Here is a 21,990-nt window from a genome sequence, read left to right as displayed (position 1 = left end):
GGAAGGTGGTGAAGTTTGTGCCAGTCCTTAGTTGCTGTGGGAGTTCATTCCACAGTCTTGGACTGGACCATGAGAAAGTTCTGTCTCCTGTATAGATTCTTTACTCTTATTATAGAGTTCCATTGTGCCAGAGGAGTGTACAAGAGTCGTTCAGAAAGTGTCTAGCCTGACCTATTTAATTATACGTCAGGACCCAACACATTTAACACATCAAAATACTGATGTTTTGATATGCTGCTTTATTAGCAGCCATTTTTTTCATTTGTGCAGACCTTGTACAAGGATTTGTTGAAGAGAGTCAGTCACCGAAGACATGAAAAATGGAAAAGAATGAAATCAGAGCATTTCTTGCTATTGTAGGGTATTTTATGGGCATTTTATTACTTGAAAACCATAACCACTTAAAATGTGGCAGTTTAGTAGGAGTTGCTTAGAAATTCAAATGTAGCCACTTCAGAAGGCATTTTCACCACAGGGTAATTACTCACAACTGCTATTATTATTTGTGTGAGCAGACAGCCAAATTCCTTCTACATCACACTAGAACTGTACCGTTATCTCTCACAAACAAGGCAGGATTTTACAATCCAACAGAAATACTGTAACTTGGGAGATTATTTTTAACATGTTTCTCAAACTAGCATTTTAAAAATCACCCATAACAACAAATGGCATGCCATTCCCTACGAAGTTAAATGTCAGACAAGAACTTATTCTAGCTAAGCGTAGGAGAGAACATAAATGATCCACTGATCATAGGTATTTGGAATATCACTGTGATATGAAGCATAGGATCAAAAGAAATATTATTCCTTGAGAGACGGCATGCCTGAATGGGATATTTGCCCAGTGATAAGTTATTTAATTAAAAACAAGTGCATTTAACAGCTCTGCTTCTGAGGCTTGGTCTACACTACAAACTTGTGTCAGCATAGGGGTGAGGAAAATCCAGTGATGTAATTATACCAGCCTAACTCCTGGTGTAGACAGCACTAAGTTGATGGGAGGGCTTCTCCCATTGACATAGTTACCACCTCTTGAGGAGGCAGAGTATCTATGCTGTTGGGAGAAGCTCTCCTCCTGACGTAGGTAGCTTCTTCACTAACGCTACAGTGGCACCTCTGCAGTGCTGTAAATGTAGACAAGCCCTAAAAATTCATTCTGCAATGTTTTGTTATGTAAGTGAACATAAATATCAATGAAATTGATATCAGTATCAATGAAAATTTACATGAAAGAAACTGTTGTCAGGTCTTCTGGGTGAAAGACTCTAGTAGCCACTTCTAATAATTTAAATATCCTATGTCGCTTCTTGCAAGTGTAGGGGAACCTTTTATTGTGTCCTGGCTAAATTCCATAACGGTTAACAACATTCTGCTTACCTAAGTTCCTTTAAAAGAAAAGGAGTACTTATGGCACTCCTTTTCTTTTTGCGGATACAGACTAACACAGCTGCTACTCTGAAACCTAAGATCCTCTGTTACTTTGATTAGATGTGGTATTCTTCACTTCCTTGGCCAAATTCAGCCAATTGCATCTAGGAATAAACAGAATGCTCACTTTCAAGGTGGGGAGAGTTGATCCAATAGTGCGTGTAAGGGGTTATAAAAGCAAAGTAGTTGCTAAGCTTGCAGTCATTGGGAATTCAGTGGGTGTATACTGTGAGTTTAATCAATATGCAGAGTGGAAGGAGTAGCAGGAAAAGCAACTGTGGAAGGTGTCAGCTGAAGCAAGCCCTTCTTACTTTAACAAACACCCATAAATTCAGCCCAGCATAAAATGTTGCAAGCCATTGAAATGGAAGTTGTACAGCCATGGTTAAAATGGTGTAAACTGCTTGGCCCCTTCTGATGTGGAACACATACAACTACTTATATCACTGCTGAATTTGGATCACTGCTCCCTGTTGTGTAAGGTTATTAGTGCCATTATAATGAACACTGCAATTTATCCTAGAGATGGCAACAGAGCATATGCTGCATTTTACTTTAGAGGTAGTTGCATTTTGCTACCGAGTAAACAAACGGATTCTTTTCCATGTATAGTTATTAATTATGTGAAGCATGTTGAAGATTATAAAATAAATATTTGCCACTATTTGATGGTCTTTCCCATTTCCCATTTCTAGAACTGCAGAGTGTACATTGCAGAGTCACCAATTTTCTTATGTGAAAATGGTAGGATGGTAGGCCTTATTGTGACCGATCTTGGGTACCTAGGACTATGAATTACCTCGTTACCCCGGCCTCTAGCAAGAGGGAGTCTTGTCTATGGTAACTGAGTGCTACCTTCCTAACACCATCAGCCTTTCAGCCACTCCTTGTCTGGGCTATGCGAGCCCTGACTTTGCGTTGCAGGTTAACAATAGGTGCATCCCAGTCCCCGAGTTCCCTTGAAGCATTCTTCTGTGATTTCCAGCCCCTGGCACTAGCTACTCACGGAAATCCCAGATCCTTTGCTCCCAAAGGAACAGTGTACTCCAGTTTACCAGTTTTACCTCAAATCACTGCTCCTGTATAATGCACAATACGTGTGAGGATTTATAATAAAGCAAAAGAAGGTTTATTTAGAAAGAATGGAGGTTCTACTAAAAATGAGAGAATGATGGAAATGGTCACAATACAAAACAAAATCATAAAATGCAAAGTAGGGCCTACACTTACTAACAGTTACCTTTCCTATCTACTAAAGTAGCACTCCAAAGTTCAGTCTACTGCAGAGCTGGCTGGCTCCCTAAGAACCAGGATCTAATCTTTCATGAAACACCCCTGCTCAACAAGACGTTTCCTCAGTGAATGGATACAGAGTCTCTTTCTCCACCCTGTGCTATTCTGAGTCATTCTTTTGTCTTTCTTCCCAGAAAGAGTGATCCACTGTCTGTTATAATGTTCCCTTGTACCTCCAAGTGGTTTTGATGTTTATAGTTTATCTTCAATGGTTTTCCATTGACTTTTCTGGATTGGTGCAAAAGTAGACAATTGAGCAATACATTACATAATCAGCTAGATAGGGAGGGCTGACAACTCCCTCCCGCTTGAATGGGCCAGCACTGAGACACATAATTCCCTGGTGACTCACTTTCACTCCAAGACCGCAAAGGCATAATTTTCAGTATAGTTAGATTATTCCTTACAAATCATTGTACTCTGGCCCTGCTCTGTTGGCCAGTGTGGAGGGAAGGGGGATGAAGGCAGAGTGATATCCCTCTCCTTCCTCCCCTTTCCAGATGACTTGGAGGAATGGAGAGGACAGGCAGTCCCAGCTCACAATAATTGTTACTGCTATGGGCCCTTGAGCAGGGTACAGGAAGGAGGTGAGGAGAGAGATACCACCTTGTATGCCTCCACCCCACCCATGGATGCATGCCCCAGGACTAATAAGCGCCTGACCCAGAGGTAGCAGGCCAGATTAGCAGAACAACTAAGATTTTAGGCTTAATGGGAAAAGTGTTTTTTCAGAAGCGATCTGCAGGAGAACAGAGTGGAGGCATTGTGGCTGGCTGGGCCAGGAAGGGAGGTCCCAGTTACATTCCAATGTGTCTAAATGTATATTTAGCTGACGTCTTGCTGTAAGTGTTAAATTTCTATTTAATTTTGCCTCTGGGTAGACTGGAAACTCATTCTTCTAATAGGTATTCTCTACATTGTTAGAACTAGAGTCCATAAACCGCACACAAGAGTAAATATAGGAGTTCAAATTGTAGCCCTTGGCTGCCACCTAAAGGTTTCATATGCTTTAAGGGCACACCATCAGCTTAACATTTCCATGCATCACACTTTATGCATGGAAATGTTTTACTGCTGTTGTTATAAGCAACAGCTAAGGTCACTGTAGCTGCAAGAGATTAGAGGGACAAAACTGAATTGAAAAAAATAAATCTTGTATGCATGTGGCAGCCCTCCAAAAAGTATAACTCTTCCCATCTGCACATCCTCTGGATTTGCGATGACAGATCTAAAAATGAGGAACATTTCTGGTCACACCAACTGGCTTTAGTGAAAAACAAACATACCCCACACCTTTAAGCAACAGATGGCTCTTGAGCTAATTGAGGGCCAAAGTGTTTCCAACTATCTCATGGGTTGTGCAAAGGAGGAGGGCAGTATGCAGTGGTGGAGTTAGGCACCTGCAGCCCATGTAATCACATTGACTCAGTGAGGGGCCCTCTGACATAGTGATTCAGTTACTTGAACCTGGTGACAAACACAGTGAAAGTGGAGCCAGAATGCGCCCTACCTTTGTGGAGGATGCCATTTTGTAGGAAAATGACATCTTCTGAACATGTAGGAGCCCCAGAAATGAGCTTTGCAGAGGGACCCCATGGACCAAATGCCACTACTCACAGCAGGCAGGCACAGCTGCAGTCCTTGCATTCCCCATGGACTGCTCTCTCCGTGTATCCTCTGGAATGCAAACACTCCAGCAGTTCAGAGGAGGCAGGAGCATAGCTATCGTCCCCTTATGTACTCTCCTGCAGAACTCCAGTCTCCGCTCTGATGCTAACTGCCTTGGTAACTCTGGCTAAGCCACTTAGCCTCATTCTATCTCATTTTCCCCATCTGTAGTAAGGGGATAATACCTGCCTACTTCAGAGGTGTCTGAAATCCATTATAAATTAGGACATTTCAATAAAAGGTCGGTTGTATACCGTGGAATCTTATACAAGTAAGTAATTTATAAAAGGGGGCCATGGATCAGCATTCATGTCACACTCCCCATCTGTACCCAGCCCAGGCTGGGGAAGCTAATGATCCAACCAGCGGACCAAATTCAGTGATGAATCCTGGTCACGTGCCACCTGAGGCATGTTGCACATCTGCTAAGAAGAAGAATCTATAAAAATTATTGTGGGCAATGCTACAGTTATTATTCAGATTATATAGTCAAATTGATAAATATCTCTCTAGATTGGATAATCTAATACAGTGAATCTCATACTGTGGTCCTTTTTATCACCAGTGGCCCACAGAGCTGTTCCGGTGGACTATAGAATTTTGAATGGGGAACTGGGATGTTGGAAAAAAGGTCCCTGAGGAGATCTGCCCGTGATATTATCCATAGAATGATAGTATAAGAACCACTGAGCTAATCTATAGTTTATAATAAAAGTTATACTCTCCTTTACAGAATTAGAGCTGTTTTAATGCACAGTCTTTTAATGTTTGGGTAATTTACATGGTACTATGCTTTAGAGAAGAAAGAAAGAAAGAAAGAAAGAGTCATAGGTTAAAAGAATTGTTGGGGAACTAAGAACTCTTTTTTCTGTCAACTCCTGCAGACTCTGTCTAGCATAATATTTGTTGTGAAACTAATCCTGATTCACAAACCCTAATCTACTTGGCTTCTCCACAGAGACTGATTTCTTTATTTTTGGCTTACCCTTTCCTCCTCCAGGAATACACCTCTCGTGCTCTTATGAGGAAGTGGCTTGACCATCTGGCAATGATGTTGTATTAAGAAATAAATCATGACTCCACAGAGAACTGATGGCTTTCACCCACTTGTGGGAAGAGAGTACTGACTGACATCACCACTTTAACCCCCTGTTGTAAAAATTAAAATCCACAAGTTTCCAATAAATGCATTTTCAAACTCTGGTAGTTACAACATGTTCTTGTCCCTCTCTTATACCTAGTCAGTTAATGGTAAAGAGCAAAAAAAAGTCGCTATTGTGTTCTTCTCTTACTTGTGCTCCATATAACAAGGACAGTGTCTAAACCTTCATGTTGAAAAAAAATGCATAAGATCATGTTTGCCTTAGTGTCTTCTAAAAATATTTTCTCCCTTCTCAGAATGAATGCACAGGTTATATTTTATCCTGATATCCTGATCTACTACGGCATTTTGTTTCTTTATTTTTGTTGTTACGTATAAGGTACCTGTCACTATGATATTTTTTCCGAATTATGGTGCTGATTGACTTCTCAATTACACTGATTTTACGCTAGTGTTGCTCTATTTAAATAAATGGCATTACTTATGATTTACACCAGTGTACATGAGAACCCAGTCAGGCCCTATATGCCTCCAGCCACGTGTAAACAATATTTTCTACCCCAGGTTTTTCTAAGGAAGAAATCTCAGGCTCCCACAGGAAAAGCACCTATCCTGTCTTATGTTATCTTTCCTCCACTCCCCAGGTATTCTTTTTTCAGTACTTTGTGTAACATGATGATCATTCAACTCCAGAATTCCTGCATTATTGGCCACACTCACCTCATCCAATCCAGCTCTCACATGAGGATAAGAAATTAAATTGTTCATAGAACAGGGGAAGTTTAAAAGATTCATAGATTTTTTTTCGGGGGGGTGGGTACAGAAGAGATCATCTACACTGTCCTACACAACAAAGGCCATAAAACCTCATTCAGTAATTTCTGCATAAATTCTGTAATTGCAATTTGAACTATACCATATCTCTTAGAAAGACATCCCGTCTTGGTTTAAGTACTGTACATGATGGGGAAGAGAATAGAGAAAAAGTCTAATCAGATGTTCTTATCTTCTTCCACAGTTAAATTTTGGGGCATCTTCACAAATTTCTTTGAATCTTTTACTTCCACTTGTGCCCCAAAGTTCTCCAGTCTAGTACCCCAGCTAGTGATTGTTTGCTGGTCATATCTTTCATTAACTAAATTCTAATGTGCTTTATTAATAGCTTAGATCTCATAAAATTGCTTAAAGTACTTTCAGTGTGAGATACAGAATTCATGACCTAGCCCTTGAATTCCAAGTAGCTATATGCTTTTACCACGTTGTAGTCCACAATCCCTCAGAGTTTGAGGATGATTGTCTTCCATGAAACGATAGCCAGTTATTGTTGGTGGATCCGCAGGTAGCTAATGAGACCAATCCAGGATCCACAGATCTTATCACAGTTGGGGCAGATGTTTCCTGGTGGAAGGGGGGATCTAGATTGTTGAGTCAGACAGCAGCACGTTCTTTCCTCCTTTACCGTTTCTCCATTTCCTGTTGTCTTCATTGGGTATCAAAATGCTGGGATCCTTGCCACAAGATCCTTCTCCACTTTAATCAGTCGAGGGCTTGGGTTTTCCAGGAGTTTATGTTGATGTTGCTCTTCTTCATGTCGGCTTTGAGGGGGTCTTTGATTGCTTTTTTTGCCCTACCCTCATCCATTGGCCTTGGCTCAGTTGTGAGAACATGACTTGCTTTGGGAGTCGAGTGTCTGACATTCAAAGAACATGACCAGCCCAGGAGTTGGTGGCAAATGATCATAGCTTCAATGCTGGAAGTTTTGGCTTGGTACAGAACACTGATGTTGGTGTGTCGGTCATCCCACTTGATTCAGAAGATCTTGTATAGGCACCGTTGATTGTATTGTTCAAGAGCCTAGAGGTGTCTACTGTACATGACCCAGGTTTCGGCACCATAGAGGAGAGCAGGGATAATGATGGCCTGGTACACAAGAAGCTTGGTTTGGTTCTTGATGTCATTATCTTTGAAGACATGTTTTCTCAAGTGTCCAAATGCTGCACAGGTGCATTGGAAATAGTGTTGAATCTCCTAGTCAATGTTGGCTGTCTGTGACCGATAGCTGTCAAGGTAGAGGAAGTGCTTGATGTTCTCCAGGTTCTCTTTGTTGATCTTGATTGTGGGAGCAGGATCCTGGTGGTTCAGAACCTGTTCGGAACCTGTTGGTGGAGTGCTTTAGTTTTCTTGGTGTTGAGCATGAGGCCTAGTTGGTTGTAGGTCTCAGAGATGTTGACTGTTCGTTGAAGATCTTCTTCCTAATGGGTGCACAGAGCTCAGTTGTCTGCATACTGGAGTTTAATGACTGATTTAGTAATAGTCTTTGTCTTGGTTTGGAGGTGATTGAGTTTGAAGAACTTGCCATCCATTCTGTATTGGATATCAGGTCCGGAGGGGAGCTTGTCAGCAATGAGGAGAAGGATGACAGCAAGGAAGATGGAGAAGAGGATTGGAGCGATGACACAGCCTTGCTTGACTAGGAAAGGGTCCGTTTCAGATCCATTGCTGATGACCCTTACGGACATTTTTTTGTTGAGGAATTGGAGAACAGCAACAAATTTTGGTGAGCATCTTTTAATGTGGAGACAGATTGAACACCAGAATCCACATGGGCCTTGACAGGATGAGGATCTTTTGCTCATGGCAGAGGAACCAGGATGATTGGAGACCACCATCCTGCTGCAGCTTTTATCTGCCTTCGCAGCCATTGAGAGAAATTATCTCTTCATCTGCCTGCACTACCATTGAGGATTTGCGGGTGGGGGGGGGGTCAGATCACTGTTCATCTGGAACCTTACCTTCGATATTACGGCCTTGGGTGATCCTAACAGGAGTGCAAGACTCCTGTCAACATTGGTCTCAGGATCGTGGGAACACTCAAGCTGCTCCAACATGTCAAGGTAGCAATCCACTGGGGCAGTATACACAAATGGACTGACTGTGAACTTAGTGTAAGCTTGTCCCCACAATTTCTCGCAAAGTACTCTTCCTGTTAAAATATTAATGAGCACATCAGCTATGTCTAGAAGCCTCTCTGCCAGACTGGAGAAAGGAATGAGGAATGGATGAACTGCCACATGGTCCATCTAATCCAGTATCCTGTCTCCACTAGTGGCCTGTACCAGATGCTTCTGAGGAAGGTATTAAAGCTCTATTCAGTTATGCAATAATATGCCTGTGTGGGTCATTTCTCCCTAACCCCAGATAGTTAATGGTTGGTTTTTATTCTGGAGCTTGAAAGGTTATCTCCCTTATGAGCTATTATCTTAGCTAATGTAGTGGCAGATAAAATTCATATAAATGTCTCGTGTATTTTTAAACTCCATAGAGTCCTTATCTTGAAGCAAAGAGTCCTGCAAGTTAATATACTCATTGTTTGAAGAAGAACCATGGCTCTACCTTTGACTTGACTGTCCCATTGATCTAATGAGAAATACATTGTTTAAAATATTAACCATTCTACTTGTCTTTGGAATTGTGTAAGAGAAGAGTTATCCATAATGAATGAATTGTTCTTATTTCAGAAATGGGGCTCTATTGTGCTAGGTGCTGCACAAACATACCTGCAAACATGGTTCCTACCCCAAAGAGAGAGAGAAAAGGGGTGGAGAGAAAAGTAAATATATCTACACTTTATACAAATAAACACTTGTAATATTACATAAGTCAGTAAATGATTTCTCCAAATGCCTCTCAACTGCTGGACTCCACTGTTCCTTAGCCTGGCCATTAAGCATTTCCTGACTTCTTGTAGTTGTCACGGCCTCAGTGAGTCATGAGATGGGATTTGGAGGAGGAGAGGATAGCAGCTTTATGGATCAGGTCAGAGAGCGTGTTCCATACATAATAAGCACACCAAATTTCAAGATTGTAACTTTAAACATAGCACTTGAATAGTTGAAATGCCTCCCATTAGACTGATAACCTCCTGGTGACCTCTAATGGAAAAGTCAACAATTAAAGTTTGCCTTTAGATTTTTACCTGTATTTGTCAGTCCATAATTGAGTGCGCCAAATGTCATGAAACTAGCATTGTGTCTGTGAATCACTCATCCTATATGCAGTGTAGTTGTAGCCTATCTAGTAACTGTAGTGATACTATAAGGATCCTTTGGATATTCCTCTCTTTTCTGTGCTAAAACTGACCCTATATTGTTACAGGTTTGGGGGAATAACTGAGGTGTCCGGTTAAAGTGATGGGGAAGAAAACAGTGGAAAGGAGAGTAAAATAAATAGAGAAAGCAAAGAGGGAAGCCGAATAGGGGAAATAGTCTTCAATACGAAGGAGAGAAGAATTCCCTTCTGGGAATTAGGGGGACGTGAAGAGTGCACAGTTCTGATTTGTAATATGCATACATAGATTCATACATAGAATTTGATTGACTGATGGATATATAGAATAAGGGGAAGAAATGTACTGTGTGGGTGTTTGTAATGATTTTGTACCTCTTTTATTTATTTATTTTATTTTAAAGTAATGGTCCTGGTACTTAGAACACAGGAGAGGACTTCTTTCATGTTATATTTAAATCCAAATAAATGGTGAACAATATCATTCACAAATGCAACATACCAGACTCCACTGGGCTGAAAAGCAAGGAAAGGGAAGTTACTACTAAACCTGTCTCCTGCATGACAATAGTCATTGACGCATATACTCAGTGAAGTCAAGAAGATAGGCTATGTACACACTACAGCTTACGGTAGAAGTTGTTACTCGGGAGTGTGAATAAGCCATCCCCCTGAGCAACATAAGTTACACCGACCTAAGTACTAGTATGGACAACTCTGTGTCGGTGGGAGAGCTTCTCCCACCAACATAGCTACTGCGGCTTGCAGGGGCTGGAGTAATTATGTTGACGGGAGAACTCTCTTTTCCTCAGATGTGGATTCTGAAGTTCAGTGATGTTGACCTAGTATCTTCTTCTATGTATCTTCTCATTAATAATGTCTAGCATTTTGTCCTCTAAAACTAGAAATTATTACCAAACAGTGTTATGCCATGAAAAATAAGTGCCAATGTGCAAAATGTTTACATCTTATAATGAAATGTATCACAGCTTTTTTCAAAGATGTGCAGCATATTAATCATAATCATAGAATCATAGAATATCAGGGTTGGAAGGGACCTCAGGAGGTCATCTAGTCCAACCCCCTGCTCAAAGCAGGACCAATCCCCAATTAAATCATCCCAGCCAGGGCTTTGTCAAGCCTGACCTTAAAAACTTCTAAGGAAGGAGATTCTACCACCTCCCTAGGTAACGCATTCCAGTGTTTCAATAATATTAACCATATTGGATTAGGATAATTGGAATTGTATGCATAATTACGATGGGCATGAAAAATGGTGTATCATGTAGTCTGTATCACTAAAAGAGAGAACTACAACTTTCAACAGACACATATTCTTGTGGGTTGTTAGATAAGGTTTGTCAGTCAGTGGTGAAGTGCTGTTTTTATAGAAGCTACAGGTACCTCTATTCTGTGAGACCAGCTGTTGAGTTTGAATAGTCCAGCTATTGCACATTTGTGGAACAAGAAAACAAGTTAACACACTGATTTTCTTTATTCTTTGATATAATGGCCACAAAAGAGATGCCTTTTAAATTCAAAGTAAAAAAGCAAAATAAGTATGATTGTATGTAACAAACAAGTATGTGGCTCTTCTATATAGTTGTGTGGCAGAAGACCAGGACCTGTTCAGATTAATGTCAATGGGAGCAAGAGAAGGCCTAAAATGTAAAACTAATTACCATAGTCTAAAAAGATAGTAAACTATTATTTAAAAAGTAATAATTCATAGTGAGGTTGTATAGACATAGGAGATGTAGAGAAGCAGGAGAAAACTTAGAATTAATTTAGTTTAGTTATATCAGAAGTTCTCTAATTTATTTTAATTGTGTATGAAGTAAACACTATATTAATGAAGCTGACTTGTGTAACTTTCATGTTTGAAATTATATATGAAAACCCAATCTTCATATTTTAAATAAGTACAAACTACATTTCCAAAGCCATACATTTCTTATGTGTAGATCAGTTGCTCTTGGTATATTAAAATATATTGCTTTTAATTTTTTCTATTATTTTGCATTTGAAAACCATAACCATATGAAATGTAATATTTTTACTATAATTTATTCTGTACCAGAAACTGACTTGCTGTTCAGTAGATGCATGTTGTGTCTCAGGATTGAGTTAATTTCAGACATGATTTTTAGACATATTAGGTTATTCTGCTACCATATCAGATTTTATAGTGCAGTTATGAAGTCTCTACATGCTTTGAGTTGGATGAAGTCTACAGGTTCAGTGAACTGTCCATATCTACCCGTGGCAGTGCTATGCAAGCAATTCAAGTTGTGGTTACCATAGTTTTCAACTCTGTTGCAGATGGCAAGGTGATACCCTAAGATAAAAGGACAAACCTTTGGCATTTGCTCCATCCCACCCTGGGAACACTCCCCTTTGAATGCAGAGTTCTGGGGGCATGATGTTTCTGAGAAGGTGTCTCAGATGTTTATTTCTTGGAAGAAATCTGCCAAAAATATTCATAGTTCAGGTTTGTGGTATTGTGCTTACAGGTCCTTTGGGTCTCCTTACCTGATCCTCATGAACTGCTTGATCACCTTTCATTTGCCTAGTTTTCAGACAAATTGCATACTTCATTTATGGGGTAGATATGTTGGCCTCTCTGGACCTAAATGGAAGGTGGTCCAGTGTTTCTGTAGCCCCTCGCTGTCCATTTCACAGAAGGAAACCCATATTTAAAACTCCCCTGCACTGTGAGTTCTTAAATCCATCTGGACAAAATATTTGTTGTGCTTAGACTTACTCATTTCCTGGTGACAATGATATCAGTCTGCACAGCAAATGGTCTTCAGGCTCTGCTGACTGATCCACACTATTCTATGTTTTCAGTGTTTAATTAGTGCCTATATGTTCATTTTGGTGAAGTCCTTCTCCCCAAATTCAACATTAAAAAGATTTGTTTTTTTTTCTTAGATTAAAGGCATCTGTGGTCTATCCAGCTTTGTTTCTTCTGAGACTAGTTCCTTGGATCTCACTGTCAAAAAGATATCCGTATTTCCATCTCTCACTACTGTGATGAATAACTAGTCTCTAAGGTGCCACAAGTACTTCTCGTTCTTTTATATAATTTAAGTTCACAAAATGGTTCCTGCTATCTAATGTAGAGCAGTTTTCACTGTCATGCTTAGAGATGTTTTAATTCTGTTCAGATACAGGTAGCTACGTGACCCTTGTGGCATACACTTATAAAGCAATATTGTTGGTATTCTTCAAACCTCACTTGGATTATGGATAGAGTCCTGTGCAGATACAGAATTTTTATCCACATCAGATCCACAATCCTCAAAAATGGTCTGTGGATATCTGCATTGTGAATATCAGCGGATATAAAGTGGATATCTGCAGATTTGCAGGGCTTTAATTATGAAGAGCTCAGAGGCCAATCTCCAAAGCAGAGGGGTGCAAGCTTTCTCAGTCCCCTAGAGCTTTTGTTTCTTTTGGGATGTCCCTTGTTTTTGCTTTTATGAACTTTTTTCTTTTTTATGGAATGCATTGTTAAAGCTCTTCGGGTTTAGCTCTCATGCTGTTTGGAGGTACTTGATCCCTTCCTTGGTTCAACCAAAAACATTTCAGTTGCTTGTTTAGCATGGCCCTCTATCTTCATCACTGCCTGAATTAGTAAGTAGTATTGCTTTTCCTCATACTACCTAATCCTTAGAGTAAGAAACTCCTGAAGGGAAATTTCTTCTCTTGTAATTCTCCTTGTCTGCAGAGACTGTCACACAAATTTTCACTCACCCACCTCCCCTTTGAGTTTAGAAACTTTGCTTTTAAAGTGGTAGGTTGTGTCTTTATAGCAGCACACAAGGGAGTATTTCATTATTTTGCTTGAAAAAGAAACTGAGGAGGTTACCAGTGGGCTGTACCACTCACATGTTCCATCTACTGATGGGGGAGGGATATGCAGGCCTCCCACAACTAGTGTTCATAGCCAATATTGTGCTAGAGACCCGAAGAGTGAAAATTCTGTGAGATATCCTCAAACAAATAAAATTGCAAAGTTATATTCCCTTCTAATGGAACTTTCTGACTTACAATATTTGCTTGAAAGTAGAAAACAAGCTTTTATTTGTATATAAAAACTCCAAGACTACATTCAGAAAGATGTTAGCCACCCAGACAACTTTGAATAGGTTTTTGATAATGCAGGTCACCTGTAATCAGGTCGCCATTGCAGGATTTTTTTAGGTCTTGCAGATTAATTAAAATATTCCAGATTTATTTGGAGTGTCTTGACACAATTATTTAGACATTGTGGATAAGAGTGAGCCAAGCTTAGGGTGTCCCCAACATGCTTCATTTCAGTCTTAAAGTTACATAGGTTCCATACAAACTTGGCAGTCCTTCCCTTTTATTGTTTTACATCAAAAACTGAAATTGTAGAGTTATTTTATGCCAAAGGAATGGATCCCACAGCATTAAATTCCTTGAATGAATAATTTTTGTTCCCATAATTTATGAGTCTGTTTGGATTCCACATTAGGGCCTTCGTAGGTTGAGGTCTGGTACCCAAAATTAATTTTAGGAAGGGGGAAATTTTGAGACAGAATGATAGTGTAGCATTTTAAAACACCAGTTTGGCAGTGGAGATGTTGGTTCCATTTCCATCTCTTCCCCAGATTTACGCTGTAATCTTAGGCAAGTGATTTAACCTAAGCTTTACTTTCTTCAATTTCTAAAATGGAGAAAATAAAATATGCTTATCTCACAGTGTTGTGAGGCTTAGTGCATTGCTTGGAGAGTGCTTTGCGATCCTCACTTTTTAAGGGCATTAGATGTGACAGGTACTGTTAGGTGTCATTTTGTCAAGAATTATGTTTCAGTTACATTTGAATGAATTATTAATTCTATACAAATCAATAACACAAACAAACGTTTATACCATTTCTGGATAAGTACCCTGTCCTACATGTCCACTGATGTCAACAATAATGGAAGCTTAAGTGTTATGGTATATTTTTAGATTAATTTTAATTTGTATTATAGTAGTGCCTAGAATCTCTGCCCCTGAAGAGCTACAATCTAAATAATCAAGAAAGACAGCCAAAAATCGAAAGAACTTGACTGTATTCATAGGCCCTTGAACTTTTGACTGATAAAGAACAAGCTGTACGGCTATGCATGTGTATCTACATGGTTTGAAACATGTCATGCTTGTCTAATTCCACATGTGGCTGCTTAGATGCACAAATCCTGGTCCTCTCAGATGTAAGCAAAGCAACATGTAATCTTTTGAAAACTGAGCCCCAAAATAAATGATTTAATAAACTGAATTGAGTTAAATTTTCTTAAGAAGATTTGAGATGTTATTGTGATAGGTACAAGTGACAGAATGTACCTGGGGACAGGGAGGGAGTTTCCTAGCTTTTGCTTGAAAGCAAGGTACTTTCCACTCACTTACTAACTCACTCAGGAGTAGTCTTAACCTTTGAACACTCCTACTTTGCCTGAGGGGGTGGAAACCCAGACTAGAAGACTGCCTGAGAGGGGTGACAGGAGGAGATAAAGGAGGGGTTACAAACTAATTTATTTTTGTTTTTACCTGATCTGAGGTAGAGTAAAATAAGTATTAAAAGAGAACCAACACAGAGTGGCATGGAAGGGGGCTAGGGTATTCCCACAGGGTCACAGGCATTCCCAATGGGGACAAGGCATCCTAGGAGAAAAGGGAGCTAGGCAATCAAATGGTGGTGAACTGGGAGTTACAGCTGGGCAGCACAGGTGGTGAGATATGGGAGCAGAGGTATTATCCAAGAGGTGTGTGACAGAGAGAGTGCGTGTGTACAAGGGCAGATGCCAACATTCAGCACAAATACCCTGGTCAGGCTTCATATAGCGGGAAACCTTATAACGAACATGGTACCCACTGCTGCCAGATCTGCCCTACCATGCAGGGTGTGATTGAGATGTACTGCCCTCTTCCCATTTTTGCACAGACGGGAGGCTAGGAGGATCCTGGGGCTGCAGAGACAACTGCGGTTCCTCACATGCAAGGGATGGGAGCAAGGGGGGCCAGCGGAGGACTGTGGGGTGGGACGGGGGGACGGAGAAGTGCCCTGGGGACGGATGGGGGGTGGCGAGGGGAGGAGGTGAAGAGGGATGGAAGATTCCGGATGGAGGGTGCGTGAGAGCAGGGGGCCAAGGGGAAGAGGTGCCGGGGGGTGAGGGGAGGAAGTGCCGGGGGGAGCGAGGGGAGGCGGTGCCGTGGGGGGCGAGGGGAGAAGACGCAGGGGAACGGGTGCGGGAGGAGGGCGAGGGGGTGCAGTGGGGGCAGGTGCGGGGGAGGGGGCAGGGGAGGAGGTGCAGGAGGACTCCGGATGGTGGGGTGCATGGGAGTCGCGAGGCTGGGTCCCCCCCGGGGGTGCAATGGCAGAGGGATGGGGGGGGTCAGGGGGAGGAGGGGGCGGGGCTAAGGCTGGGGACGCCGTGCCAAGGCAGGCGCCCGCTCGGCCCCGCTGGATCTAGGCACCGCCGCGGAAGACTGGGCGGGGAGAGCGCCGTGATTCCGCAGCTCGGCGCAACAAAGGGAGCCGGGCGGGGGCGGAGACTGGGCGCCCGGCCCCGCCCCGCGCGCCGCAGCCGGAGCTCAGCGCCCCCAGCACCCGGACGGGCTCGGAGCCTGCCCTGCCGCTGGTGGTCTCCTAGCAACGCGGGACCCCGCGAGCCGGACTCGCCGCACGCCGGCGGGGGCAACGGCGGCCCGCGCGCCCAGAGCCTTCTCTGCTCCCGGGGAGGGGCAGCCCGGGGCCACCGACCCTGCCCCGGCAGAGCCCACCTGGCGGGCCGGGCCCCGCGGGAGGGTGGTGCCCTGAGTCGGGGGGGCAGCGTAACGCCTTGCTTCTGGGGCTTTGCCAAGTGCCGCCGCCGCCGCCGGGCAGGGGGAGACAAAAGCCCTTTGTGAGCCGGGCTGGGGGCGGATGGAGGCACCCGCCGTCCCTGCCCGGAAAGGACCTGGCTCCTGCTGCCGCCAAGTGGCTTTGCGCTGGGCTCAGGGGTCCCTACGCTCCCCCTGACATGCAGCGCCGCACGCCGCCCCTGCCTTGCCTCCTACCTGCGAAGGGTGCGTCCCTCCTCCCGCTTCTCCTCCTCCCCCGCAGCCGCCCGAGCCCCCGGCGGGGCTGAGAGCGAGCGAGCCGCCCAGCCGAGACTTGGCCGCCAGGACAGGGAGAGGTGCCGTCTGCTTCGCATTATGTGGATCCCACTCCTGGCTTTTCTTACTGCTGGAATCGTCTCTCTGCAGAAATGCCAACGAGGGCCTGGCCCCATGCTGCGGGCAGCCAGTGTGCTCGCAGCTGTGCCGGGGCTGTGCCAGCGCCGTAAGTTGCCGGGCTTTGTTTTGGGTCGGTTTTTTGCTCTCTCGTGAGTGGGTTGAACGGGGGGCAGGTGAGCAGCTGCCGGGCAGGTTTGGAGAAAGTGGCGCCTGAAAGGTGCAGGGCTCCTGACTTATAGAAACTGCCAGCAGGAGCCATAAGTCTTGGGAAACTTGCACTTGACAGCTGGAGGGTTGTAGATAGGTTAATCCTGCAGGATCCTTCCCCGTGTGCCTTGGGAACGGGCTCCTCCCTTGAGGCCAGGTGCATCCTGCCTAATTCCTGTCCCTTTGACGTTGAATCGACTTTCTAAAGAAAACTGCAGGAGGAACAACTTTCCAATCGGAGCAGCCCATAAGGTTAAGGAGAGAGAGAGAAACTCTGATAAAGAGTTTCATGGTGCCACCCTCTGTCTGCACGTACAGTGTGTGTTATTCCTATGTGCTGTTTTCAGTATGGATAATGCAGGTCATTGTAGCGCTAAATGATGAAGCAAAGGTACAGTTTATAGTCAGAGTGAAAACATTTAACTGTTTCATCAATACTGTTCAGCCCAGTAAAGGGGTGATTGTTTCTTTCCCTCATACTTCCCCGCACCCCACACCCCAAGAAAGAAAAAATAACATTAATGTTGAGAGAGAACTTAAATTCCTTACACAGGTTATACAGGTGATATTCCAACAAGCGTTAGCCCCAAAGTGCAGGCTATAGGGCACTGACAGGCAGAAGTTCCATTGACTTCAATAGGGGTCCTGCATGCAGACTGAGGGCCATGCATGCAAATGGCTCTAAATTCATAAAGCAATTTAGTCATGAAATTAAATCCCCCCCCCCCCACCTTTAACCTCCTGCACTAGAAAAGGGTTTAACCAATTTTAGTAACTTTGTAGAGTAAAATGTACTCTTAGGTATTAAAATTGTATGCCAAGTTTCAGCCTGGAGTTAATTAAAATGTCCAAATTATAACCCTATAAAATAAGATTTATGATGGGAACAGCATCTTAGCTTTAATTAATTGTTGTATATGTAACAAGCTAATGTCTAATTCAGTAAGATTTACTCAGTACTATTAAATGACATAACAATGGAATAACTTCAGTTAACTTTCATGGTGTGGGTTTTTTTGTTTTGTTTTTGGCTTTGTTTTTTTAATTAAAAATGAACCAAACTAAATGTCAATGAGAAAAAAAGTTTAATATCAAGTTGCTTATGAAACAGTGACATCCTGTATTTGGTGTCCTCTATAAAATATGAATGATCACGTTCGCCCTGAAGTTTTGACCTATGACTGAGCTGAGTTCAACATGGGCTGGGCTTGAGGGAGTGGCTGCAGTGGTTCTTAAACTTTTGTATTGGTGACCCCTTTCACATAGCAAGTCTCTGAGTGTGACCCCCCCCCTTATAAATTAAAAACCACTTTTCAGTATATTTAATGTGATTATAAAAGCTGGAGGCAAAGCAAGGTTTGGGGTGGAGGCTGACAGCTCGTGACCCCCCCCCATGTAGTAACCTCACGACCCCCAGTTTGAGAACCCCTGAGCTAGGGTGACTAAGGCATCTTTGCACTATAGAATTCTTTGCATCCTTTCCCTAACTCTCACTGTGCTACAACAGCTCCCTATGGACATCTAGCAGTAAGAGTAATTGGACAGCCATGCCTCTTTGCTCCCTCCCTGGTATGCCCCTATGCCAGGTGTGGTAGAAGATCATTTTTCTTGCTTCCATCCTGCCATACAGCCCTATTCCAATGGGGGTATTTCCCTGTGAGGAGATCCTCTGGTTTGTGGTTTTTGTACGTTTGCAGAGCTCATGTATGGAGGTAACAATTCAGACCTATGTATTTGCTGTATTGCATCTGTGAAAGAGAAAAAGAAACATGCTTGCATAGAGAGATATAATTTAAAACACAGAATTTTACTCATTCTTGTTGACACATTTGTCATGTATTATTGATAAAAATATACTATTTTATTCTATTTAACTATTGCTTGTAATTCTACTTAACAGTTGCATTAAAAATAGCACCAAATTCACTTATACCCATGGAAGTCTGTGGCATGGGGAGTTGCATGGGTGTGTAAATTAAGGTAAAATTTGATCCTTCATTTGGATTAAGGTTGGAGAACAAAATAAAATCTGAGAAAATACTGCAAAGTTGCACGTCTCACTAGATGTCCTCTAAGCATAGATAAAAGATTAGTTTTCCTGCCATTGACAAAGGATCTCTTGTTCAGAAACGTTTACGAAAGGAAATTTGCAGTTCAGTTAAGCCAAATAAAACAAATACCTGACACGAGAATGGAACTTTTGCTAAATGAGATTTGCCAAGTAGCAATTTACACAGATCCTGGGCTTATAAAATACTAAAAAACAAATACCTCTTAATTTAGTAAGCCACTGAACAGAATAAAAGATAAATACAAGACATTGCTATACTGGGCCATGTTAATCAGCTAGTTAATGCTGTTGACTTCCATAGAGATACAGCATCAGTTAACTCATCTTGTTGACAAACTATATAGAACAATAATTCTACAGTTTGTCAGTTAAGTACATATATGAAACTTTTCAAAGAGCTACAGTCTGAGAAATAGTTGGTAAAGATTAACAAGAGATTGTGGGTTTAAATTCCAGCAGTGGCTCAAAATAAGCTTTTACATTTGTTGGAATTCATGTACTTTGGTCTTGGCGGGAGCCTTAGAAATACCCAGATTATGATCCCTGTGTTAACGTTAAATAAGCAGGCTTTACCCTGACTACCCATGCAAGGGTTGGATGGCGTGGAATCTTTATCTCTAATTTGGAGCCAGAAGTTTGGAGCACCGACATAACAGTTCCATGGCTGCTGCTGCAGCATCCAGGGTTGACAAAACTTTTGATTTTCAGAGTTTATATTCTCTTTATGTCAAGTTTCACGTAGAGGGGCAGGTTGGGAGGGTTAGGAGAGTGGAAGATCCTTTGATCATAGCATGGACAGATGTTTATTGGTCCGTCCCAATAGAATGATTTCTAACTCCAAATATAATAATGGTCAGTTGTTCTCTCTTCTGCTCCTTTGGTGTTTTGCCAGTCTTATCACATCTCATTCTCATGCCTGTTTGTTCTAGCACCGAATGCTTCCTACTTCATTATTGTGTTATTTCTCTAAGGTTCAGGGAATACTATTCAAGCCTCCCATGAAGGAAATATATTTTAAAAGGAGGAGTCCCTCAAGAAAAAATTTGAAGCAAATAGTGTATTTTGGTAGTCAAATAGTGTATTTTGGTAGTCAGTTAAAGCATGTGGACAGGCCTGCCTGTTGATTTCTTTTTCTTGCTGGCTCATTTCCATTGAGGACTCAGTGAAAGCTGTATTGTATAGAATACTCAATATTCAGACAGCTCTGCTTTTCCTGAGCTTTAAATGAAAACAATCCAGCAAGAAGAAAAATCCTTTTTTCATTTTCCTTGAGCCTGCTTGGGTGATCCTCTTCTGGAAAAGACTTGACCCTCCTCAGGTAAACAAGTCTAAATGAGGAAAAAAATACTCTAGGTCATGTAGTTCTTCTGTTTTTTCTGCTCACCTATTCATTATTTCCCTTCTACTATGCCTGATAAGTACCTTTTACCAGAGGCATGAATTGCTGAAACAGTTTCAGTTTCAGGATACCCTCTTCACATTGGCTGCTGATGCACTCTCTTCTAGTTTCTATGTTCTTTCTGTTGCTTGTCCATGATAAAGGAAACAGCCCCATGCACAGCACTCCACACTACAGAAGCCTTATAATAGATTTGTTCTGGCATGGGTAGGGTGTAAGCTGTGAAGGGGGCCCTCTGTACTTCTTCTGCGCTGCTGAGATTAGCTGCATGTAACTAACATGCTATTGCGGAAGGGAGCATTGAATAGAAGCTGGGGATTGCACTGGCCAGGAATACCCTTACCACAGGTGTCCAAGGGATAGTAGTTGCTTTTCTGATCCTTAGGCTGGACTGTAGTAATAGCTGCAAAAGAGTTGATCTGCAGTCCCATGGCCTCTGTTAGAAATGACAATCATACTCTACCAATCAATGCATCTGAAATGGATGGCTCTCGTCATTAAAATAGAATCCAGGTCAAACATTCTCTCCAGAGCAAGAGTAAAATGTTGCAGGTTTGCTCTTTATCAGAATGTTTAACAGAATTAAGAAAATCTGCATCAAATAAACCCTGACCTGCTCAGCCATTCAACAAAGGTGACTAACACATGGAATCAATGAATATTATAATCTGCCTTTGAATTAACAAAGGGCTTGAATGCTTGAAATGCTTTACAAAAAGTCCCTAAAGAGAAGAATTAAGAATTGTAAGATAAGAATATTAGGAACACCTTTCACAAAGATGACTCCTGAAGATGAAAACACATCAGTACCAGAAATAAGCACAAATATAACAAAATATAAAGCCACAAACAATAGAACCTTCAAAATTAAAAATCAAAATGTGAATAATCCCCATTAGTATGCTAATGATCAGATCTTGAGCACTCTGTGAGGGAGGAAGTATATGACACTATGATTAGATTGCGTAAACTGAAAATATTTCTTCTTTGATGGCTGCTAGCATTTTTTAAGTCTACAGTCACAAGGCCAAAATAATCATTAGCATAGTCGATTGTAACTCCATTGTAGTGAATGGAGACTTACTTCCTTTCTTGAGCACTAAACTAGGCTCACAAATGTTAAACCCACAATGCAGAAAAATAACTGAGGTCAGAAACATGGGATATTTTTGCATAATGGATATACACCTTAAAAGCTGGTCCACACTAGTATTTAAGATCAAATAATTTATATAAATATTGTGACCATTGTACATCTTATGCTGTGAGTGTAACTTTGAGTCTTTGGATGTAAGAACCACAAGCCAAATTTAGTGGTTCTGGCAGCTATACCACTCGGGAGATAATTCACACTTAAATACATCTCCAAAGCACTTCTACAAACATTAAAGACCCAAAGCCATATAATATGGTATATGGATATGGCTTCTGGTTTGGGGCGGGGGGAGGGGGGGGGGGAAGTTTAGCAATTTTTGAGTTCTGTGGAGGTGTCCACAGAGTGGGGTGTTTTGGGGACTTTCC

The 21,990-nt window shown here is 42.0% G+C and overlaps 1 protein-coding gene across 1 annotated transcript in view; it reads left to right on the top strand.

Annotated features, from left to right (window-relative positions):
* The first annotated feature begins 16,771 nt into the window (after positions 1-16,771).
* The window catches only part of ITGB8 (integrin subunit beta 8), a 65,546-nt gene continuing 60,327 nt past the window's right edge, over positions 16,772-21,990 (top strand). The window contains exon 1 of the mRNA XM_077809354.1: positions 16,772-16,898. Within this exon, the coding sequence (XP_077665480.1) occupies positions 16,772-16,898 (127 nt within the window). The remainder of the gene's footprint in view (positions 16,899-21,990) is intronic.

Source organism: Eretmochelys imbricata, chromosome 2, assembly GCF_965152235.1.
Source record: "Eretmochelys imbricata isolate rEreImb1 chromosome 2, rEreImb1.hap1, whole genome shotgun sequence".
Classification (NCBI taxonomy): Eukaryota; Metazoa; Chordata; order Testudines; family Cheloniidae; genus Eretmochelys; species Eretmochelys imbricata.
This window is presented reverse-complemented; position numbering and strand designations above follow the sequence as displayed.